Source organism: Corapipo altera, unplaced genomic scaffold, assembly GCF_003945725.1.
Source record: "Corapipo altera isolate COAL_440 unplaced genomic scaffold, ASM394572v1 133, whole genome shotgun sequence".
Lineage (NCBI taxonomy): Eukaryota > Metazoa > Chordata > Aves > Passeriformes > Pipridae > Corapipo > Corapipo altera.
Genome location: NW_020884939.1, coordinates 924,307 through 949,829, shown reverse-complemented (window position 1 = coordinate 949,829; position 25,523 = coordinate 924,307). Strand labels below are relative to the sequence as shown.

The following is a 25,523-nucleotide window of genomic DNA, read 5'->3' as shown; positions in this document are numbered from 1 at the left end:
GAGTTGGTTTCTTCAGTGTGAGAAGGAAGGAGTTACCCTCTAATCAAGTATTCTTTCTAATATAGGAAATACCTCAAAAGACTGCGGATGAGTATTTAATTGTGAGATTAACTAGTGTGTTGTGGTTATTGTCTGGGTCCAGCTGTGCTCTGCAAAACACTCATTCTTATCTCTGTTGCTGAATCCTAATTATCATCTGTACAAGTGCAAAGATCCCACTACTTTAAAAGGTCAAATGGTGGAACTGTGACTGACTTTAATGGACCCAGAATATCATCTTGCTTGAAGGAGTTAAGCTCAGCTGGGTGTGGGGTCTTACTGATCTTCTAAACAGTGTGGTCTGTGAATGTTACAGGCTGTGCTTTTTTGACTTTGCCTATATTTCCAGACACCCGTGTTTATGTAGTGTCTTACAGACATTATTTGAAAAATATGCTCAATATTTCTGCTAAAATACAGTCCCACTTATATTTTTTTTTTAATTTGTGCTGTAGTTTTGATGTTTTGACGCACTCTCCATGCAGTTTGGCTATTACTTTGATTTTCTGCTGACATTCGTGATGCAGAATGGAACAATATCTGCAAAGCAGAAGGAAGGAATTGCACTTAGACCTACTGATTAAGAAAAAATGTGGATAACCAGCAAGAATTCATGCTATTTTCCTCATGCATTTTTTACGAGTATTTTGTGGCAGCCAAAATTTCTGACCAGTACTAGGTTCTATGTCTCTTCTGGCCTCAGACTGCATGTAATTATTCAGACTATGCTGTTTCTCCTTGTAGGAAGCCTTATTACCCACAGGCAGATGTAATCTATCATCTTTTCCTTCAAAAATTCCTCTTTTCCCTCTACCCCAAACGAAATCAGAAAAGATTTATAAGATTCTGCAGCCCATAAAACCTGCTTCATTATCCTTAAATCAAATATATCTGATTGCAAAGCTCTTATTTTTATAAGAATTTCAGGAGCAGAATATTTTATGGGTTTTGGTGTGCTTTTACTAAAGGTGAAAAACGCATTTTTTTTTAAACTAATTTTTTTTGAGAGTTATTGCTGCAAAGTAAAAGCCCCTTTAGTCAGAAGGAAAATAATGGATCTACCTTGAGATGTCCAAACAGAGTGAAGTATTGAAGCTCAAATGATAGCATCAATTCAGATGGTATTGTCTCTATATATTGGGTTACTGTCCCATCCTTCTGACGTAACAGAACATCTTATTCACCAATTTTTACAGCCTTGGCAGATGAAGAGGTAGACAGCTTGTTGAAAGTAGGTGGTGTTCTGTTCACTCCCTTTCCCCAGAGGATCAAATTTGATTTGGAACCAATCGTTTTAAATGAGCAGCTTATTTTGTGCACTCCCATTTTCATTACTTGCTGTTTACTTGTTTATCTTAATCCATTCCCATAATGACCAGCTACACAGTTTTGTCAAGTCCTTCATAGCTCAGTCATTTTGGTCTTTCTTTTATGTTGGCTTCTCCTATGGTTTTCTCTCCTTTGTTTCTCCATTTTGCACACATACCCCTTTTCCTGTAAAGCTAAGATTAATTTTTTCCCTGGTTGTATGTTTTTCCTAAAGTTTTTCTCATAGGAGAAAGTGTTTTTCAGTGAAGGGATGATTTATATTTGGACGGCTTTAATGGAGATACTGGCTTTGGGTGAGAAATAACTGTAAGGTTCTCAGGGGTTGTTATTGGTAGTTATCACATTTCACCCTCATTCTTCATTGCTGACTTGTTTATCTCTTCAGTTAGACAGGGAACTTAATTTCTTGCTAAAGAAAAGGTGGAGCTTCCAAAATCCCGAGGCAGAATGCATGCAGGTAGGGAAGGAAAGAATGAACAAGTGCCATAGCTTATGAAGATGAGAGGGGAGACTGGCAGCACTTTCCATTTGAGTTGTCATTTGAAATTTAAAGCATGAGATTGATCCTGCAGAGCAGAGGCAGATCTTTATGCCTGTTTGGGGTCCAGGTATCTTCTGCAAGATTCCTTCTAAATTCAAGGAGTTATTCAGAGAAATAAAGAAATGGAAGAAAGCTTAAGGAAAAGGGTAGCATTGAAGTGGCTATATTCAAGCCAAACAGTTTGGATTACAAAGCAAATTTAATCAATAATGCTTATTCCCAATCAGGTTCACTAATTCCATTCCCATTTAAGTATATAATTTTAAAAAGATTAATTTATTTTTTAAATGTACTAGTCATCTTCACAAGCAATCTTTCTGAAAGTTCAAGTTTTGGAAAGTGTCTTACTTTCTTCTCTTAAAACATCACGAGGCTCTCAGTCTCTGGTAGCCTGTATGGCATTTTTTCAAGGTGGCCATGGCATTTACAGGTGCAGACCTCCAAGGGGCACTTAAGTTAAGCATAAGGAAAAATAATCTAATAAGAAGACAAGTTAAGCATGGATACAGATTGATTGTAGATACTATGTTCCCCAGAGACTGGAGGGTTTCTAAGACATTAGAGAAGCACCTGTCTTAGTAATGTTGGTTTTGGTTTGAGATGGCGACAACGTCATGTGTGCTTCTTCCAGAAACTTCTGAAGTTTCTGTTGTAATCACTTGATGGAAGTGGAATTAGAACAGTTGATACTGACATCTATTAATCATATAGATTCAAGACTTTAGGGTGCAAAGAGACTAAAAAAAAGAAAACCAAATCCTGACATCACCTTGTGTAGTAGTAGAATGAAAAAAAAAAAAAGTGGTTTTTTATTAACATGTTATATTGTACTTATGAATTTATATTTGCAAGATCTAGTGATGAAGAAGAGGAGTCAGACAAGCCTTATCATGTGCTTGGTAGGCAGCAAACCTGCTCAGCTCTGGAGATGGATACCTGGAGAGGCATTTCCCTCCGATATATTGGCTGGAATTATTTTATTGTACTTTTGTCATTCTCAATTGTGACAGTTAGAACATGCAGGAAGAGGTAAGTTGCAGAAGTGCAAAGAGACGTATGAACTGTCTAGATAATACTAGAGCAGAAGACAAGAAAAATAAATTTTGTTTGTGAATCTTATTTGCATACTCAGATATACCATTGATAGCTGTACTTTTTCCTTTCCTGAAAATGAGAAATAAGGCTTTTGGATGGCAAAGTCTAGACTAATTGTGTGAGTTTACAGGTTCTTTAAAAATAAAGTTACCAACAGCAAGACATGAAAGAGAGGTGCATCATTATTACTAGAAAAATAAATCAGTTTCATTATTTCTTTTGAAAGAATAAATTATAAGAAAATATTCAATATGAATGGTTGAGTTAATGGCTTCCCATGTCTCATTTATGACACACTCTTGTATAAAACTCCTGGAATTATTGAAGTGCACAGTGCTGCAGAGACACATTGTTTTCTTTTAATGAGCATTCTCAGCCCTATTTGATGAGGTTTTGTTCTCTAAGAAACACAGAATTAGTGTATAGCAATGTTTAAATTATTGGACTTCGAAGTATGTTTCATTGGTGCAATCACTTATGATTAGATTGCAGATAGAACTATTGCTGAATTGCATCCACCTTAAAAGTCTGTTTCTTATGGAATACAAAGTGGAAAGTACTCTCTGTGAAAGCTGGAGAAGCCATATTCTTGTATAACTGCACAGTTTTAATCCCTTTGGTGTTCATTACAATACCATCCATCCTGTTCCTGTCAGTTGACTTAAGGCAATTGATAAGGCAATCATCAAACATTAATGTTAATCCAAAGAAATTCTGTACTAATGTGACGTTAATTAATGCTCATTTATATAATATTACCCTTACATGCATCATGTCTATAGTGGTGGAACAGTGTCTGCTGTTATGAAAGTATTAGAGCTTTAATGTAACAGGGCTGGGTGTAATGAGTTCTTTGTTGCAGGTTCATTTGCTGTTACACAGCAGGCACCTCTTTGTACTTGACCATCAAAAGAGACAGTTTTAAGAATGAGTTATTTACATATAAAATTGTTGTTGATCAAGCTCCATGCCATGTGGGATTTTCACAGCTGTACACACTGCACTTCAGCTTACATAAAAATTCTTGGCAAGGTTCTAGTGGCAAAATGTTAATTTTTGGGTGTTCATTAAAGTAACATTAATCATGAACTCTGATTATGTTCACCTTAATTTATTCTGAAACTTTATAATTAAAATTAATCAGATTCCATAATGAAGTAGAGCAGGATAATGAAATTTGGCCTTGTTACTTTATAATAGAGCTATTATTTCACTGAAATGTTAGAATTTTTTCTGAGGAATTTAACGAACATCTGCTTTTAAATATGGATCATACAGTCAAAGTTGTATCTAATAGAGTTTTGTGAGTCTCTTTCTATGTTGAAAAGTGTTTGCAGTGCTTTGGGAGAAGCAGGCCTGTTGTTTGGTTACTATTGCGCTGGACTTGAGAAAGCTGGCAAAAAAATAAATTCACCTTTCTGGTGAGCTGAATCTTGATTTTAAGTCCCCCCAGCCCCCCCACCCCCCTTTCCCCCCCGGGGAAATCTGACAATTAATGCCAGAGGGTTTCAGGTGATGTCTGCACTTCAGGTGACTGAATGGATGCCGTTTGTGCTCCCTTGTCAAGCTGTCATTATCAGTTCTGTGATAGTCGTATTTCTGTGCTGAAAATGGAAATCCCTCATTTCTACTGGAACAAAGAGAAGAGGCAGCTCTTCTTGCCAAAGTAGATTTACTTTCTGCAGCAGCTGTGAATGTTCCAGTTTATAAGATTCAAAGAAGCTGTGTACACGTTCCCAGAGGGTCTGGTAAGATGCCACGCTTGGCTTAGTAAGTCCCTGACCTGCAAATCCTTGAGATCTGTGGGGGCTTTCTGGGGAAATACTGCTTTGTGCCTGCCCCAATCTTTGGTTCTTTGGGTTTCATCTCTCAGCTGCTGTTTGAGACAGATTATCAAGCCAGGTGGACCTGTGATCTGACCAAGTAAAACCATTATTATATTCAGCCTTTACTGGTAAGATTTACCTTCATGAAGCCCAGGCCCCTGCGACCCAGGCAAAACTCCAGAGCAAAAAGGCCTCTCCCTCAGGAGAGCAGGATTGGGCTAGAGAACAGGAGCTAAGCTGTTCTTTTTCACCTGTTCAACTGCCCCTTTTTGCTAGACCAGCTGGGAGCTCAATACACCTGCTTCTATCTGCCATGATACGTGATCACGTAATTACTTTGCATTAACCATCTTTGAGTATCTTCACTGCTAATAAAGCAATTTCCAGAATTTTTTACAGTTCCATTGGCACTGGATTTGTGGCTTTGGTTTTCAGGTCATGGTGTTGCCCTTGCAGTTTTATTTTATTATTTTTTTTTTTTACCATTCATGTTTTGCTTTTTGCAGTTTCTGTTTTTATGTCAAATCTGAGGCTTGGAAATAAAAGCAGGAGATGATAAATGTCTTGAGAGAGAGGGAGAGAAAATGAGAGTCTATCAGTAAAGCAAGTTAGTACACAACTTCTGAGGCTGCCATTTTCCATTTGTTGTGTACTGCTAAAAGAAATCTGATATTTGCGCTGATATTTACAACGTATCTCTGAAAATTGTGTATGTTTCTGAGGTTTTTTGTGGTTTTTTTTGGTTTGTTAGTGGTAGCTCTCAGAACCCTTGAGAATAGTTTGTACTACAAATTTTCTTGTTAATTAAAGCAGTCATTTGCTTTCTTCTCTAGATGTTATTTTGGTGTTTATTTTTTTTTAACTGTCTTGAGACATGCAGGAATTTTTAAAATTAATCATTTATCTTCCTATGTATCTTCTTCTCTAGACAGGACCTCCATTCAGATACTCAGGCTTGGTTTCCTAGTGAGTCTTTCAGCCCTGTGCATTGCTGTACCTCCTGATGCACTGATGGATGGTGGGAATTGTTGCTTGTAGCTAGATTTATTTTTCAAATTGTCTGGTTTTTTTTTATTGCTGGAGGTTATACTCTCTATCAGTTTGTACTTTGCAAGCGTAATGAATTCACCCAGCTTTTTCTTGGTGAAAAGATCTGCCAGGGTCTGGCAGTGTCACTTAACTGTGAGACAGAGATTGATGCTGTTGGCTACTTCTATTTCTGGTTTATGGATCTTTATTGCAAAGGGAAATGATACATGAAAGTGACCCCCTGGTAATAAATATTTGCACCCATACACTCAGCCTACTTTCTTCTTGCTAACTTAACTTAGAAGGCTGGGGCTTTGTGAGGTGCTAGGTTTTTGGTTTGTCCATGTTAACTACAGCAATTGGTATTTCTGTGCACTCAGCACTTGCAAGAATATGTTGGAAAGCAGGTGTACACACACTAACACGGGAATTTAGGAATGGGTTCTTGTTTGGAGTAGCTTAACCTGGATTTTTTTTTATGATGAAGATTTTTTAGAGAAGGTACCTACCTGCCATCTGGCTTTCTTGAGGACATCCACCTTGTTGAGAATAGCAGGGTTCAGGTTGATGTAGTCCATTGAAAAAATGCTATCCACTTGATATATCCAGAAATGTATGTTTTAACAGCCTAGATTTGGGGTGAGCTGCTGCCTTGGGCCCTGGGATGTTGTATCCATCTTCCAGAGAACTGGAGGGGCCTGTGGGGGTTACAGAGAGCCTGGCATTTCATATGCCTGGGAAGTTGATTGTGAGAGTGTAACAGATCATTGTGGTTGGAGAGTCATTGCTACTTTTGTGACTCTGCCTCTACCATTTGCCTAGTGATATATTGGTCTGGGGCTGCAAGTCTTGGGATTCATCAAGAGAAGGAGAACCGTTTGTGTGTATGTGAATATCTACCCAGTCGTGCTTCTTTAACCAGATACATTAAAAAGGTTTTGTTCTTGGCATAAGAAGACGTTTTCTCAGATTAGCCTAAATTCATTAGTGTCTAACATTGGAAATACTCATGTTGTACAGTCCTCCAGAAATCAGGAGTACATGGAGCCACTGAACACTTGGGCGTTTTGAGTAACTGCAACAGTGCCAGGACCTTGTTCCCACACTGTAAATACTTGAGGACAGTTGGCCAAGGTAAATAATAGCAATTACAGAGTAACTGAGATGATCTTTTGGGAGCATGGTGTTTGATCCTGACAGCTTAGGTCTGCTCCAGTGCCAGAATGCCTAAACATTAAACCTCAGAAGGAACTGTGGAAGGATGCAGTTGACTTCTTCCTGCAGTACAGAAGTCACTCAACTCTGGAGTGACACCTGCCTTTTTGGTTTCAGTTACCATTACCAAAATGGCTTTTCAAACTGTGGGTAGTAAAATTCTAGCACTGGAGAAGGTGACCACAAATTCAAGAACCCATGTAGTAAAGAAATAAGAAATTGAAGTGTGGAACTTTTTAAGATGAGTCTTTAAAAGACAAGTGATGTTTTGAATAGCAAATGATTTATGCAAAATATGTTACAAAATCTAAGATGCCAAATAAATAACCAATATAATGTATTCTGTTTTGACACTTTGTTTCCACTTGAGAGGTAGTGAATGCAGATTGGTTTGTTAACAATTTTTTGAAGGTATTTTCACTCTATTCACTTTGTTCTGTACAACCAATTTTACTGTAATTTTAAATTTCAGTCTTCTGCCTTGAAGCTACATGAAAATATGTTGGGATAAACATCCAGAAAAATAGATTTGTGGTTACATAATTTCTCTTTATTATAAAAAAGTTGCTTCACCATATGAAACGTTTTTCTCCTATATTTTGGAAGGCTCACGTTCCCTTTTGAATTTCACCAAGTTGGCATAATATAATGTGTACCTAATTTCTGTAATCTTTTGTGATTACGACATGAGGGTATTGGTATAAAAGTTACTCTCACACAGTATTGAGAAGTCTTGAGGATTTAAAACCAAAGAATGGGATATAAGAATGCTTTGACCCAGATGTTAAATGATAGACAAAAAGGTAATGTAGTAATTGGTAAAGACTTAATAATGAATTATTTTTTTTTTTATTATTTAAACGTTTTGGTGGGTTTTTTTCCTTAGCTTGCTGTATCACAATGCTAAGGGCCTATTAACCTATACCATTTGTTCCAAATTACTATATTTTTCAGCAGATAGATGTTTCTTCCTTTTGATTAATATTTTACATTTTCTGAGTAGTTGTTTCTGTTGCCACTTCTGTCAGCAGCTGTCTGTGGCATAAGTAGATTTTGGACCCATTTGTCTTTAAGAAGAAGTGCAAGTGCCTGATCTGGCAGACTCTACTTTCACAGTAGATTTTGTAGCTGCTTATTGAAGTCTCCTGTCCATATTGTCTTGCAGAACACTGAGACTTTACAAGACATCACCAACCCTAGCTAAGAGTTGCATACATAAACTTTGTTGTTAAAATGTATTGATACATTTTTGTGACTTAGAAATCAGGCTGTATTTCAAGGCAACAGGCAAGTTTGAGGAAAATTTAAATTTTTTTTTTTGACTTATCATTTCTAGGAAAACTTGGCTATATATTTCAAGAATTTCTTAGAAGTGAATAGTTAAACCCTCCCTCTGGAACCAGTAGATAAAATTCTACACATTAAACACGGTAAAAATGGTGCATATTCTGCAAAGGACAGAATTTTGGGTTAAAGTTTTCTGGGCACAAAAGCAGTAACAAAATGATCCCTACAAAACAGAGTAACTGAATAACACAAGAAATAACTTGTTAATTTGAAACTTTAGAAACTGAAACTTGTAAAATAAGATGTAATTAAATTATGACACTGTACATACCAGCTGTTCTTGGTAATTGAAACTTTACAATATGAAAAATACATTACATCTGTACAGTTTATACAGGTAGGTAGGATGAGTTTTGAAAAAGATTCACTTCAAGGGTCAGACTCTGAAGTCAAAAAATACTGCACAACTTAACTAATTACAAATTGTAGACTTGAAACAATTAATCTTTGTGATTGGTTTTTAATTTGAACAGGAATCTTAGAATCCATGGTATTATGTCTTCTCACTTCTGTCCATAATGTTACATAGAATTTGGTTGCAGCCTCTGCTACAGGAAAAAAACCCCGACAACAAAAAAACCCCCCGGCCCCCATTCAAGCCAACTGCTGACTGTGGTCCTTGATCCGGGCTGCTGTGGTTATTGTGCTCAGATCCAGATCAGTCTCTAGGTGTGTTTCCACTGTTTCTTCCTGGTTATTTGAGTCATAGGGCTTGTGAGCAAGCAGTTCATGATGCACTCCACAGTAACTGAGTGTGGGCTGATCATAGGCAAGAAATGTTGACACATTCATAGACAATGGTATCTAGGGGAAAAACAAAGATGAAAAACAGCCAGTTACCAGAAGACAGAAGCAAATTGTACTAGCCTGAATTTGATGTTGAAAAAACAGACTGTCTGCACGTGAAAAAAAATAAAAATTGTCTTCCTTTTCTCTGTCCTTCTACCCCTCCTCTCCACCCAAACCCTGGTCTTCACTAGGATGTTTTAAATCTGACCTCTACCACCTTTGGTCTTGTGGCCCAGGGCTTGTATGTGCTTGAATGTGTTTGTGAGGGTTAAGATGTGATTGAACTTGAATTATCTTTAGAGTGTGATTAGCCTCAGCTAAATCAACCTGTCAAGAAATATTTCAAATGAAATGGGAATGCCTGTTCAAGTTCAAGAGTGGCTAGTGAATCTTGCTGGAATATGTCAGTGGGTGTGATACCATCTGCTTGGAAATACAGATGAATGGTTCCTATTATTTAGAGCATAAGCATCAATTTAAATTTAACAGCTTTCAATAAATATGGTCCAATATCTTGTTATCTTGTGGTACTTCTGGAAGCTTCCCTGTTGCAGGTTTAATTCAAATGCTTCAGCTGAAAAGCGTAGGAATTTTTCTTTACTATTTTCTTGGGGGCTTTGAATGCACTTCAGCATAGAATGGCATACAATACACTGTAGAATCAGAGATGAAATTCATACAGATTTTGAAGTGTATATATTTGTACTTTTACAGCTCCAAATGTATTTTCTAACCTAATTTCATGGACATGGCGTGGTACTGGATGGGGTCACCATGGACATGGATTACTTCTAGAGCTGCAATGCAGTGTACACGTACTCTGTCCTGCAGACAGTGTGTGTGTGTTCTGACCTTATTAATTGGTCATATTCCCCATGCCCTTTTATCATATATTTTTCATGTAATGTGTCTAAGTTGCTGGTATTGGATCATGTTCTGTTTCCAGGAGTATCAGCATAGAAGGAAAGTACAAGGGAGGAAAGGAGCACTTTAGCTGCTGGAGACCTGTAGTCAGAAACAAGCTAATTATGGGTGTGGGCTTGTTCCAGTTTCTTTCTGATGCTGCCGTGACAACCTTGCAGTAAAGCAACAGGACAGGAGGTTGGGCAGCAGTTCAGGGAGGGCTAAGGGAGCTCCATGTGGACTACAGAATGCAGACAGCTGCATACATGCATTCCATCATGCGTATATATATAGAGAGAGGCTTGTGTGGGAAGGCACAGAAGAGGAGACCAAAGGCCCAGCTGAGATGAGAGAAACAGAACAACTTTTGAATTAATGGCATTTTCCTTAGGCTGGTCATGTTTACATTCTGGAAAAAAAAAAAGCTTATGTGGTTCTCCTTTGCTGTTTTTTGAAGTGATATGTGAAGTCATGTTGGCAATTCTACCTTTCTCTGGGCAAACAAGAGCCAGGAATGATTGCACTCTGCATAAGAGCCTGGGCTGGTTCTCCTGTAACCAGGTCATTCCTGTAGAATGCAAAATCTGTGCCTTTTAGAAAATCAGTGATGTGCAGACCTGTTATAAAACCTTACAGATAGTTTCTTCTGACCTGCTCCTTTTTTTCTTGCTGAATCTTATTTCCCTCCTTAAGTGTGTCCCCTTCTGTCTCTGTTTCCTGGAATGGTCAGGATCTGATCACCTGCTGTGTTTCTTTTTAGACCAACCCTCATGGCATGGCAACTAAACAGGGAACATCCCTATTTGTATCTCCTCCTTTGCAGCTTTCCTTCCTCTTTTCCTTCTGATAGTGCTATGTCTCAGTAAAAAGTTCTAGTTCTAGAAATCTCCTGTTCTTTCAGCTTATTCAAATAAGTACTATCACAGCATTTATGATGATGACTCTCCTCTCTGACAGCAGTTCTGGAGTAAAAATCCCTGCATTGTGTAATTATTAGTGATGTGGGAATTTCAGTTTGTTTGGAGTTCAGATGAGCATCAAAAAGCCCCAGCTTATCTCAGATTTACAGTTCAGAAGAGTTAAAATTGCAGTTTCTATTTAAGGAAGCTGCGTTTCATTGCATAGTATTAAATTTCTGTACAGTGAGGGGGGAAGTTCAGGCAACCCTGTCTTTTCAGGGAGGAAGTTTAAAACTCTAGACTTATTTAACACAGAAAGCATAGCTAAAAGTTTGTATTTACAAAACTGTATAATAACCCCCAATTTTTTAAAAAATAATTCTATTCAGTCCTGAAAAGAATGTAGTCCAGTGTTTGGAATATTGATTTCTTTGCATTTCTGTTTCAGTCATCACTGGCAGTTGAAAAGTTACCACAGATTAAAAAGAAAGCTTTTCTTAAAGGAAAAAAAAAAAAAAAAAGAAGAGAGATAATTTGGTTCTGGTTTCTCTAGCAGTTACAGAGACCTCTGCAGGAAATAGGTTCTTTTATCCAGCCTGCAGAAGTGTATTTACTGCTAAACAGATGTGAACTGGTTGGGGAGGGGAATGCTTTGAGCTACAGATGAATATCTCAGCAGTCAGCAAAGATGGGAAGGGTTCTTGCAAAGGCTTGGAGCATTTATTAAGCTTCTGGTGTTGTGGCTGTGTTCTTATCTGATTACTTGACCTTGGCTGGGCCTTTCTGAGTAACAGCATTTTTTTTTCTGAATGTATTGTATTTAGAACCAGAGACAATATTTTCAGCCTAAGGATTTTGGTATTTTGTTAAATTTCATGGCTGTGAGGTGTTCAAACCTCCTGGGGGGATTTTGAGATTCGGCCACAGAATCCTGAAAATGAAAGCTCGGAAAATTAAGGCATAAGAGCACAGCCATGGGTTTGGAGTGGCTTGAGAATGTAGGCACGGGAAATTAGGATAGGGCAATGGAATATTACCCATGGGGATGACAGCAATAAGGGCTGAAAATAGATGCTCATAAGAAGGAGGAATGAAAATAAGTAAACCAGGCTTCACACTGAATAGAAAAAAATGATCTGAAGTATAGAATCAATAGAAGTGATGGAGCTGTGATAGATCATTCTGAAAATGTACAGAATTACAGTGTAATGACAATGCCCTGTACAGGATAGCATGGGAATATAATATATCAGCATATGGTCAACATATGAGAGTTAAATCTATTACATACAGAAGTTTTGTGGTTGTTTTCAATAAAAAAAAAGGAACAAACCCTTGTATTATATAACAGGGAACTATACAGGTATTATTGGCATGAAGCAAAATTAAATGCTTCATTCGTGACCATGTGAAGAATCCTGTTTTTTCAAATGAGCCTCAAAACAAACCTGATACTTTACCATCCATCAGTTTGTGACTTTTTTTCTTATGAAGTCTTAGGACAGGACTGTAGTAAGATTGTTCTGTACCTACATCCGCATCTGCACCCCTGCATTTAAATTATGTCTGTGATTTAGGCAGGTCTTGCATGGGATAAGTATCTTATTTTCTCTCTAGAAGGCCCTGGAGCTGTGTGATAGGTTTTTATGAAAAGAAAGCAGCTATCTGATTATCATCTTGTCCCGTTTCTTTCTTTGTCTGCTTCTTCACGCATGTATTTACTTAAAAGTGCTGCACTGTGAAACAGGGGAGATAATTAAACTCAAACCTCTGTTGAAGGAATAGATAAACCTGCTATAGCCAATTTTTGATGGTCATGGATTTACAGCTGAGCTCCTTTCTAGCTCTTCTACCAAAATATAACTCAACCATGGGGGTAAGGTTACCAGAAGTAGCTTTTTGTTGGTGATGGTATTTGCACACACTATGAGGAGGCCACACCAGAAGGCAACGAGTGCCTTGGATTGAATTGTTGTCCCTTTCAAGTGCTGAAATAGGGACAGAGATTGCTGCAGAGATTGCTACTCACTTCAAAAGATCTTAGTTTTCCTTCAAACTTCTAAATTCTGAGGTTGCTCTTCTTTTGTGTTTGCACATTGCAACCTTTCAAAGTCCAAATTCTAAAGGCCTGGCAAAGGGCAATATGTTGTTAGATCAGCTGGGGAGAACTTGGGTGTGAAATGTTACAAGGAATAGGTATGAACTCACGAAGTTTTCCTTGTGAATCATAGAATCAGCCAGGTTGGAAGGGACCTCCGAGATCATCAAGTCCAACCCTTGATCCACTACTGCTGTGGTTACTAGACCATGGCACTAAGTGCCACATCCAGTCTCATCTTAGACACCTCCAGGGACGGAGAATCCACTGCTTCCTTGGGCAACCCATTTCAATGTCTGATTACCCTCTCTGTAAAGAAATTCTTTCTAATATCTAACCTAAACCTCCCTGGCACAACTTAAGACCATGCCCTCTTGTCTTGCTGATAGTTACCTGGGAGAAGAGACCAACCCCCACCTGGCTACAACCTCTTGTCAGGCAGTTGTAGAGAGTGAGGAGGTCTCCTCTGAGCCTCCTCTTCTCCAGGCTGAACAGCCCCAGCTCCCTCAACCTCTCCTCACGGGACTTGTGCTCGAGTCCCTTCACCAGCCTCATTGCTCTCCTTTGGACCTGCTCCAGGACCTCAATGTCCTTCCTGAACTGAGTGGCCCAGAACTGGACACAGTACTCAAGGTGTGGCCTCACCAGTGCTGAGTCCAGGGGAAGAATCACTTCCCTGGACCTGTTGGCCACACTGTTCCTGATGCAGGCCAGGATGCCCTTGGCCTTCTTGGCCACCTGGACATACTGCTGGCTCATGTTCAGCTTCCTGTCAATCCAGACTCCCAGGTCCCTCTCTGTCTGGCTGTTCTCCAACCACTCTGTCCCCAGCCTGTAGCACTGCAGGGGGTTGTTGTGACCAAGGTGCAAGATCTGGCACTTGGCCTTGTGGAACCTCATCCTGTTGGAATCAGCCCAACTTTCCAACCTATCCAGGTCCCTCTGCAATGGCAGGGAGGAATTAAATGCAAAGGGAAAGATGTTTTTAAGCTTTTTCCTTCTTCTCTCAAACTAATTTTCTACTCAGTTCAGGCTGTAATTAAAAACCTACCAAAAGTGTAAGCAGCAAGAATAGCTTTCATTGAACAGCAGAATTGTTCTTCACACAAACATTAAGTTAGTGCCCTCTTGGTGAGGGAGAATTGTGTTTTCTATCCAAAGGGCACACCTGTCCAGGTGTTGTACATAATTCCAACACTCAAGAACTCTTGCTTTTCTTCTGCTACACAGTAGTGGTATGTTTCATGTGCTCTGCTTGGGTTTGGTCATGTTTTTATTTCAACTTGTTCATCTTTGGTTACCTTTGTGGTCCCACATTCTACATTCCCATATAGAAATAATGCAACCAGGTGTTACTGGGCGTCTGTTTTGTGCCCAGCCTTCACTACTGTGTCAGACTAAACACATGTGGTAACTGCACATTCCTCGTGACAGAGAAAGACAAGAGTGAGGAAGCAAAGGGCAGGTGAGAGGCCTGAGCCACATCTATGTTTTAAGCCTTTTAAACTGTGGATTCTGCCACTCTCAATGTGAGGACCAGTTGTCTCCATGGTGATATAAGAAACAAAAGAGCTCCTGTTTCTAGACTTGTTTTTGTGGCTGAATGCCCTAGGTTCACTTTGATACTGAAAAAGGAAAAACCTTAGTAAGTGCATGATTAGAATTATAGTCCATCAGTAACAATATTTTTATCTGTTCAATGTTGAGCATGAATTTTTAGTAATTTATGATGCAGGAGAGGAGGGTGGTGTTAAAAAGTAAAAATCACCTTGAAAAACAGAGGCCAGACCTTTGGAACCTTTGTTTTGAATGTTGGACACCTAAAGAATAAGCTGGTATTTTCTGAGGGATGGGAGAGAGTACAGAGAGTATTAAACTGCTGCTGGGTTCTGTGAGGAAACCAGGCAAAATTGTTTTAGTTATGTCAATGTAGATTTGGCTTCTTAATTTTAGTAGAAGAAAATCTTTTCAGCAAGTTGAATATGCTAATTTTGACAATGACCTTTACCAGTTTTGGAAATGCCAAAGTGAAGAGCTGCTAACAACTGCTACAGAATATCACCCCTTTCTTATTTTTAAAAAGAAGATAAGGAAGAAGAGAAAGCAGAATTAAAAGGTTTTGTTTTTCATTCTAATTCAGTTCATTGGGGTTCAGGCTAAGACATAGTGAGCTGTGGTTTCCTAGTTGCTGGACTTTTTGTCTTTCATGTTGTTAATTTTCTTAAAATTTGAACAGTGTGACATTTGCTTAAGATTTTTCCTTCCTGCAAATAATGTGACATTCATGGGATGAGAAGAACTTGTGAGTTGATTAGCTTTAATTGCTGCCTTGACTTTGAGAGAAGTGTGTTTTACATTTTATTTTGGTTAGACAACTATGCTAGCTATTAATACTAAACAAATGAACAAGATGTAAATACTGTTCTGCCTGGGAAGGTAAATATCTCCTCTACTTTTCTTCTCAATTTGTATTGATGTGGATTCTTTTGGTTGCGTGGGGTTTTTTGTTTGTTTGGTTTTTTGTTTGTTTTTTTTTTTAATAGCCTACAGTTTGGTATTTTTGTTTCTTTTTTCTAATAACGAGCAGCAATGTAGTAAAGTGAATTAGGGAAGCAGGTGTGAGAGTCTAGGAGTAGAATTTGATCCTTTCAGTTGCTGCATTGTTTGAAATATGCTTCATAATATTTAATAATGAAGTGTATAGGTAGTTCTAAAATTTTATTACAGTTACACCTATATCTAATTAAACACTAACCTTTTTAGGCTCCTCATTTGTTTTTAATTTTTATGCAAAACTCGCTGTTTATTGGATAGGCACTGAAGGCATAATTACTAAGTATTGTTCAAAAAAGGCAGCTCTGAACTTTGTGGGACTAAAAGTAAATCAACATAGATAAAGCTTTTACTTTACATGCTGAAAAAATGATGGATTCAGATCAAACTATTGCCTAGCAAACATTTGTTACATATAGAGAAAGGGAGTTCTTTTTTGTCTTAGTAAAGTTTGTTGCAGTTTGGAGAACCTGACCATCATACTGTATCTTAGTTTTAATTCACTACTTAGCAATCAATCTTAAAATATGAAGAAAATGCATGAATAAAAGCACATTAAAGAAGACACCTTTGAAAAGTGAATCATGTATTTCTAGAGATGTCTCAGGGTATGTGTCTGTAAGCCACACATATTTGGATAATGGGTTTGTATTATACCTGTACACTTTTAAGTCATGTTGACAAGCTCTCAAATAGGTCAGTGCAACTCTTTTCCTCTGAAAGTCTTAAAATACTAAGAATGAAACAAGACTTTACTGATGTGTGTAGGAGCAATGGAGCTGAACGAAAGAAACCAGTGAGATGAGTTTGATTTATAATATAGATTTGTGTCATGTGTCCCTTAAACCGAAACCTATTGTATCACAAAGTAGAAGAAGTAACAGATTGGAGTTCAGTTTAGAAAAGCTTGTCCAAGCTAGACTTAGTCAAATATTAGAGTGCCTTATTTAGTCAAATAGTCCAAGGCCTGGTCATGTAGCTTTTCTTGCAGAAACTTTTTGTTTTGGAGAGCTCTGTGGAAAGTCAGGTCTGTGGGTGGTAACCAGTGGTATTCCTCGTCAGGAGAAAAAATTACTGCAGGCTGACTGTATGCAATATCTAATCAGTTATGACACAGGCTGCAGTTATTTTCACAGATTTTCATTAAGTTTTCTTGTTTTGGTTGATAGTTGATCTTTCTGGGCTGTCATTGGGGTATAAGTAGTTTTTCTTGGCGGACTGTAATCCTCATATTCTCGTGCATCAGATATGCTTCTGTAGAGTGTGATTAATGTGATCTTATTTCTCTTTATCCTTCTCTAATTAATTTAATGTAACAAGCAATTTTAATATCTTCTAAGTGCTGTAATAGTCAATCTCATTACTTATCATCAGGCTTGTTTACAGAAAAATAGAACAGCAACAAAATAAACAACACTGAGTGAACCAGAAATTAAAGTATTACCTGCTCTGAGGTAGTAGAGGTGGTCAGATTCCAAGGATCATAAGCCTCCCTTAAGAGAAGGAGGGTATTTTTGTAGATATAATCTTTAGCTTGTTCTTTAGTTTTCAGTGTGTGAGAAGTTGGGGAATATCATATAGTGTTGTTTTTTTTTTTAAATCTAACTATGAAAACTAGGTTCTAAATTTAGTGAAAGCTGAAGTTCTTACAACCCCAGTAAAGAGGGTTTAAAAAATATCAAGGAGCTTGATAATCTGATGGTACAGATGTCTTCCTTTTTCTACTTTGCCCTGTTATCTTCCCAGTGTTAACCTTTCTTACTTCCTTTGTTTTATTGTTTTCCCTCTATTTCTGTCTTTAAGAGGAAGCATCCTTATTATTATTATTATTATTATTATTATTACTATTATTAACCATATTAATCATTTGTGTAACCTCTCCATCTTCCAGTTATATTGTTGTTGGCTGCCATTAGCCTATTATCTCATTCATCTTTTCTTTTCTTTGTATTTTATTGTATCTCTTTGGCTTCTTTTCAGTAAGATTGCCCTAATGCTCTCTTCCCTTAATTGCTATATCCCAGGATAGCCTGGGGGTGCCGAGACGAGCAGTGAAACCCCCCAGCTGCAGTGGTGAATTTTGAGCTGTCAACCCTTGATGCTTAAAGTTCTGCTGCAGCATGGACTGAGGTGGAGGGTTTCGGTGTCCAGAGACTGATCCTGCAGCTGTGACAAGCCCATGGAATGAGCTGCTGAGACGTCCACGCAGTGTCTGCAGAGATTGGCCTTGTGTGGGATGTCATGAATGAGGGCCACAAAATTTATAGACCTGAATGGAAAAGAACTTGTACTGTGCTGGAGAGCAAGGATTTTGTGAGGCCATGCTGTGCAACAATGTTTATGGCACGTGTGCATCATTTAAAAGGCATATCATAATAGTGTCTCTTTGGGTATTGGAAACTACTTAATGAATGAGAATGTTAAGCATGTGTTTTTTATTTCATTCTCAAGCACGTTGCAATATAAATTCCTCTTTTTACATTTCAAACAACCTGTTCCCATGGAATGCTGTCGTTTCGTGCACAGTGTTCTCAAACAAATTAATAAACGAAATTTAAAAATCTGACGTTCACAGCCTGCATCAGCTTATGATATGAGTAATATTATTCCAGTGACTAATCCAGACATACCTGTCAGAGATGGAAGGCCTGTACTGAGACTGCTTTAATCCCTTTGCTGATTTTTTTTCTAGTCTCAGTCCCTTGAAGTACCTGATTGAAATCCAAGTGTGCATGCAATTTTTTTGCGTGTAGATCTTTAAATTAGTTGAAAGGCACAGTCACATCCCTTGAGATTCAATAATTTGCTGAAATTTAAATGGTTTGTTTATTATAGGAAGTGCTTTATATTTGAAGTCTATTTTGCACTTTCTGCAGCTGTTCTCATTGAAAGCTTAGTACATGCTGCACAGAATTCCAGGGGTTTTTTTCCCCGTCTGTCCTTTCTTTCTTTGTTCTGTGAGATGGGTTTGTGTTGCTCAGAGAGGAGTGGATCATAATATATCTATTCAAAGAATAACTAAAATAGGCAAAATACCAATTCTCCATATAGCTACCATTGCACTTCAGTTGAATAGCTGGCATATTGATATTTTCTAAGTGTTTGAACAAGAGCATTTTCATATATCTTAAAAAACCTTTTGAATGATGCCAAAATGCTAGTGCAGTTTTGGCAGGGGCTCTCCTGGGATCCAGTCCTCTTTTTTTTGTTAGTGGTAGGAGAATTGACATCTTCATACAGAGGGAAGAGACTTCGTAATGGATACTGGGGGAGAAAACTCAGAACACAGAAGAATTCAACCCAAAAGTCAAATTTCTACCTGGAAACTTATTAATAGGGATGATTATATCTAAAAGGAAAAAAAAAGTGAAATTTATATTTAATGTTTAAATAAAATACTGCTTTAACAGACTCAGTTGTTGGACTTTATCATGCAGTGTTCAATGTTCTGTTTGTTTCTGCAGAAGAGTATAATTTCATAAAACTCTTCTGAGTGAAGTATTTCCAATTACATTAGTGAATAAGCTCTGTGTAATTATTTAATTAAATTAAAGAAAGATGTTAATTAAAACTTGAATGATATTATAGCAGAAGGCTAATACCAGATGCAGCTGGAAAAGCAAGAGCAGGGCTTAATACAATTTATATATCTCATGGATGGGGAGCAGGGGTTATATTGTTCCTTCTGTTTTCAGTAAAGGCTCTTAATTAGGTCCCTGTATTTACCTGACAAATATAAAATTATTATTTTCTGATGTGACAGAAGTAATGATAGAGCATTTCTTTTCCTTTACCAACACATCCTGTACATATATTGCTTCATATTTGTGCTAATGAAATAATAATGAATAATGAACTTCTTTCCTGCTGTGAGTGGCCTTCATATATATTATATATATTATATATATTATATCACTGTGTAATTCTAGAGAGAAAAAACTCTGTTACATTCCCAAACAGTTATATGCTAGATTATTTCTATTGCTAAAATATATTAATATTTGCACTGGTTAAAATATTTATGTCATGTACATCAGTTGTGCTGCTGCTGTGGTATTTGCATGGCACTCAGGCTGAATGTTTGCATATTGAACTGTTCATAACTATAAAATTCTTCAGTGTAGGACTACACATTTTTTCAGGGCAGGAAAGCATTTTTTGGCCAATTTATTATTAACACTTTGAAAATCCAGGTCAAACATTCCAAGTATAAAGTGACAGTCTGTTGATAACCAGTCTATCCTTTTCCCTCTTTAATGCTGCACTAATTAGTTAGTTTGCTAGTACCCAGTCATAGAAATAAGTTTACTTTATTAAAGTATTGAACAGTATTCGGGCTCCCCGCAGGAGCCCAGCGTGACTTGAGGGAACACACAAAATGGGTCATGAACAGCTCTGCCAGTGCTCCTAACACTGCCCCAATACTTCAGAAACAACTGAAAATATAGCGGAAAAATGTAGTAAATATATTCAATTTATCTACTTTTATATGGAAACTTCTGCAGAGTTTACAAGGGAGGATGTGTTTTCATTCTGGCTCATTTGCTGTTCAAACAAGTGAGGAAAATCTGCGGAAAACAGGGCAAATTTGGAGGGCTCCAAAGCAAGGCCCAGCTGTGTGCAGGGCAAAGGGAAATGGAGGTGCAGTGGATGTTCCTCGCTCTGCTTGGCCTGGAGGGTGTTTTCTGCCTGCAGGTGCCAGCGATAGCAGGGGCAAGAGAGGGAAGACTGTGCTGGTAATGAGGGAAATTACCCTCTGTACTTGAGAAAAGTAAGGTGATGTGTGAACCATTCACGTTAATAGAATTGGCTACTTTGATGAGAAATTTATATTCTGGAGGCCGAGTGCTCTGTCTGCATCAGCCCTGGGCAGCTTCTGATGACAGAAGATGGAAATTCAGAAATAGGAGAGATTTTGGATACACATTGAATTAGAGTGAAAAAACAGTTGAGGACTTTTGAGATTTTTGACATCACTGGAGTATTTTAATTTTGAATTAGAGAGGCTGTATTAATAATTAAACTTTTGACAATCTGGGTTATCAAAACTGATATTTGAAATGTTGATTAGAGTTTTAAAGTGGCAACGGTGTATCAAAATCACAATGAGAACATTTTGATCTAATCCAAATGTTCCAGAATTTTTAGTAAATTCTCCCTTCTTTTTTTTTTCTTTGGTTTAAAGAAATCTCTTTTTTTGGAATTTTCTGTTGGAAAAAAATCCATCCATGTGTTTTTGCCCAATTGTGAGTACCTTGAGAATAATTTCAAAGATTGGTTCCTTTGCTGAAGCCAGACCATGCCATGAGCATGGTGGTGTTCATGAAGTACCATCATATCTCATCTGAGACATCAGACACAGACCCAAAAGGCAATCTGGCAACCACAGATGGAGTTACTAACAGCACCAATGCAATACTGAGTGGCTGTTGCTAATTAAATGACTTAGTTAAGGCAAGCTGTCCCGGAAGAATGTAGCTAATCACTGTATGAGTTGCTCTTTCTCATCTGGCTGCTTGAGCAGACTGTTGTCTGGTGTGTGTCAGACACTGGGGTATAGTGGGGATCCATTTTTTTAAATTTCCTTCCCATTTCCATGGGCATTTCTGCATTCTCTCAGTATACAACCAGAAAAAAAATAGGTACAGAGACTCTGACTTGCCTCACATGAAGGGCTCTGGTGCCACCTCTATAGTGCTAGGAGTCTTGAGGCAAAAGTTATGACTAGTGTGGCTATCTGCAATCATAAATTTCTGTTTTAATATTTGCCAGCCATAAAGAACAAAAGGTCAGTTGGGATGTGCCACTTGTTTGGAATGCTGCTCTCTGCATAGGATTGCTGGCAAAAGAACAGTCCCAGCTTATTTTCCTCGACTTTGGTTCACAACTCAAAGTGGGATTTTGTCAGTGAAGGAAGAGCAGGATTTTCCCCCATTTGGTGAGTCACCATGGAGTGCTCTTGTGGTTCTACAGTCCTGGGCGATACAAGATCACTTCTGAAAAACTGCTTTTCCTTTAGAGGATGCTGGCATGCCTTTGGACCATCCCCTGTGAAATGTACCTGTTCAAAGGACTGTTCACAGATTGGATTTTGGAAGTCATGTGAGCTGGGCTGCTGCAGTTCAGTGGTACTTGTGGGCTAATATCCATCCTAATTTGACCACCAGGGAGTCCATCAGCTCTGCTGAGCAGTGTTTGGGTCTGGAAACTGGATTCAGTGGTGCCAAACTCTGCAGGAGTGGAAGGCAGATGTTTACTTACAACACTGGTTCCGTGTGCTCACAGCATTTCATCCAGGGATGCTGAACAGAACCAGCATAGGTGCTGGATGAGCCAATGACCACTCTGTGATCCCACAGAGAATTGTCTTAGCTAACTTTACCTCTTACAAAACCCCCTCTAAGTCCATTTTCTTCAAAAAATGTACTTTTTTCTTTGTGTAAAACTTTCATTACGAGCATTTGTATGAGAATGACTAAAACATCTTTTCCAAAATCTGGTTTTGCATGCTTTAATATGCACACCAGGTGGGTTGGAAATCCAACCAAATTTCACGATAAGATGTCACAGGTAATGTCTAATTTACAAAATAAATTTGTAAATATTTGGGCAGAATTTCTTTAGTTTGATTTTAGAATAAAGAGAGAAATACTCCGTATAACTTAATGTGACAGAGATGCGTTCTGCCTTTGTAAAGAATAGTTTGCTATTTATCATTTTGTTCCTTTTGGTAATGTGCTTTGCACGTTAAAAATAGATGAACAGAGAACTATTCAGCTGAGCTACCCAAAGATGCAGATGGCTACGACAGAAATCTGCCAGTCTCTCAAAACTATGTTGGAAAATTCCTGATGAAAGACTTTTACCTCAAAGCTAGTAAAGTTAAATGCAATAGATCACGTTTCTTTCCTAGCAATGGATTTTACAGTTGTATGGAAAAAAATTCTCCAACCTCATGAGCATTAGCAACACATAAATCCTACTTTATTTTATAAACGCGTAATAGGTAGCTCATCCCATTATACCCTGAGCCTGTGGCACCTGTTCCTGAATCAGGCAGCTGGCTTTGGTCACCTGGAAGTTTATTGGAAGACTTTGCCTCTGGAAGGGCTTTGTGTCCTGGCCACAGAGGCTGGTCCTTACTTGGAATTTGCCTTCCACAAAACCATCCGGGTAGCCACAGTTTTTGACTGTATCTGCACTCTGCACCTGGCAGTGATAGGAAATGGGTCTGGGGAAGGTGAAGTGCTGCCCAGAAAAGATTGCTTTTTCCTAGGGCTGTTTGAGGACTTGGTGGAAGCTTTCAGTTTGGCACTCTGTTGGAAGAGAGAGGTGATAAAATAATTGAGTTGTCATGCTTTGGGAAAGGTACAACATTTTATTGATTGTTGAAGGCAAATGCACAGATTTCACTTCTATGAATTTCTGTAGTAAGTGAAGGCTGTCTTGAGAAGAAAGTTACTTTAAAGTGAATTGGTGTGTAGATTGATTTATGCTGCAGTGATTGCCTCAGAAAATGCTGTCGCTTCACTGTCAGCACAAAGTAATCCTTTGTAGTTTTCCTGCCAGTTGAGCTCCTACCTTGCATTTTCTCTAGCAGTGTTTTCACCATTCCCGAAGGTATCAAAGGCAGGTCATACCTGAAGATGGTATCCTTGGCAGTACAGTGAAATGCATGGATTGGACTTCTAGATATCTGCAAACGCTGAGCAAAGGTGCTCTACACAAGCAAGTAAATCTCTTAGGAACTTAAGGGAGTTCCTACCCGGCACACTGTGCTACAGAGCTGCTAACTCAGATTCCAGAAGTGACAGTGCCAGGAGGTCCGTGTGCCTGGGTAGCACTGCCAGCCTGTTGCCTTTGTTTACAAGCAAGCCCAGGCAGGGCTGGATTTACTTTCTCCATTGCTCTGTATCCTGCAGTGCAGATTTATGTGCATTGCCTTTTAAATCTTGTAACAGTATTAGCCTAAAGTTGGCTTACATAGAGATAATAACTTACGGTTTGAAAGAAAGCAAAATGGTGAAGAACACTGTGTTCAGAGTTGTCTTGATGTTCCTGAGAAAAGGGATGCAAAGATACTTTTGCAACCTACTCCAGAAATAAAGTGGCAACTGGAGAAGAGTGTGGTAGGGAAAGGAGGAATAATTAATTTTAAACTCTGGTGGTACATGTAAGATAAACCACTCAGCATTCTAGATAGGCAGCTTTTTCACTACATACCATCATTCAGTTTATGGAGTAAATGTGAAAATTGCAGCAGAGCTTTCAAAACATTCTTTTAAATTCATTTTCTGAAGAGTAGTTATGTGCTTTGAATAAATAATACACATTACTTGATGGGTTTTATGTTTAAAAAGAAAAGCTTTAACAAGCACAAATGAGAAAAGTTGTTGCTTGCAATTCAGAGAAGCTCTTGCATTGCTCAGGCTGGTGATTTGCATTGCATTGTTGATATGTTCATTTGTTATTCATTAACAAATTATGTTTTATTCTGTAAGAGCAGTACCTAGACCCTAATGGGATTTTCAGTTTCTCAGATTCTTTATGTCCTGATTTTATTCAGTTAGCATGTGATGCTTTCACACGTGTTGTTTGACTAAAAGAAGATGAGGAGACACAAACAAACCAAGAAAAAATCCTGAAAGCATTCTGTCCTCAATTCTTAATCTACCTGTCCTTTGTGTTCCTTTCCACCCTGGAGATGTTTGAGCAATGTGTGCTCCTGCTTTGTATCACTTCTTGGCTTCCCTGCAGCAAACACAGAGTCTCTGGACTGTAGCATTTTTGCAGCAGCTGAGAAACCAGCTTGTTATTCTTGCTGCATTTCCTGTGCCCTCGGCACTGATCCTGCCCTGCTGCCCCCGAGCTCTGTGAGCCACTGAGCTGCCAGCCCAGGAGGAAAGCCCACGTGAGCTGTACAGAAATCTCATGGCGGGGGCAAGGGTATCATTAGCTTGTGGAGCTTGTTGGCATAAATAAAAGAAGGGAAGGAAATTGCAACTTAGCCAGAAGATGTGAAGCATGATGATATTGCTGCTCCACTGAAAAGCAACACAAATGCATGTGTTACAAGAAGGTGGTTTTTAAAAGCTAAGCTTGTCTAGCTATCTCATTGGAAAAAAAGCTAGTGCACCAAGAGCAATAGTATTTGGGAGCCTTAATGGTAGGTGGCCAGAGTTATGGGAATCTTTGCCATCGAGCTGTGTATCTGTTAATTTTCTTGTGAAACATTCTTTTGAAGAGAAATTCTCCATCAGTGAAGAAGTTTTTCCTGACGAGTACTGGCTGGTTTGGTTTTTTACTTTAAAGCATAATGTAATTTATCGATGTATCTCTCCAGTGTAGTTCCCCTTGGTCAGGAGTCCCTTTTAATCTCGCTGTTGAGTTCTGTGTAGAATCATGGTAGATGTTCAGATAGCTGGTTTTTCATTCCTGTTTCTCCTTTACCTGAAGTAACACAGTGCTCCTTCTGATGAAGCTGTGCTCGTTAGCAGCTCTCTGGGTGTCCCTGTGTGTGTGTGGGGCACAGCACCTCACTCACTCCTGAGAGCTCCATTAAACGGATGTGGTGACATGAGGATCTGTCACCACAGATCTGTCTCTATTTTATTTTGTAATCGGGAATATGCCTGCTCAGTGGATTGTTCTGACATTTAAAATACATGCAGCAAATGTGATTTTTACTAAATTTTGTGGAATTTTCTGCTTTGATGGCTAGAACTGTATGTCCTTTTTAATTTTTTACTTCCCCCCCCCCCAGTTTTGGAGGATTAATGATACTTCTGAGCTTCCTCTCGAAATGCTTTTCTTCAATCAGGGCCAACTCTAACTTGATGGAACAGGTGGTTGCTTAACCA

General features: G+C 38.5%; 2 protein-coding genes across 6 annotated transcripts in view; one reads left to right on the top strand and one right to left on the bottom strand.

Moving 5' to 3' along the window:
* CTNNA3 (catenin alpha 3) overlaps positions 1-25,523 on the top strand; it is a 433,577-nt gene that overhangs the window by 112,723 nt on the left and 295,331 nt on the right. The window lies entirely within an intron of this gene.
* The window catches only part of LRRTM3 (leucine rich repeat transmembrane neuronal 3), a 79,294-nt gene continuing 61,373 nt past the window's right edge, over positions 7,603-25,523 (bottom strand). For both annotated transcript variants that reach the window (XM_027660934.1, XM_027660933.1), the window contains one exon: positions 7,603-9,225. In XM_027660934.1, the coding sequence (XP_027516735.1) occupies positions 9,016-9,225 (210 nt within the window). In that variant the 3' untranslated portion in view covers positions 7,603-9,015. The remainder of the gene's footprint in view (positions 9,226-25,523) is intronic.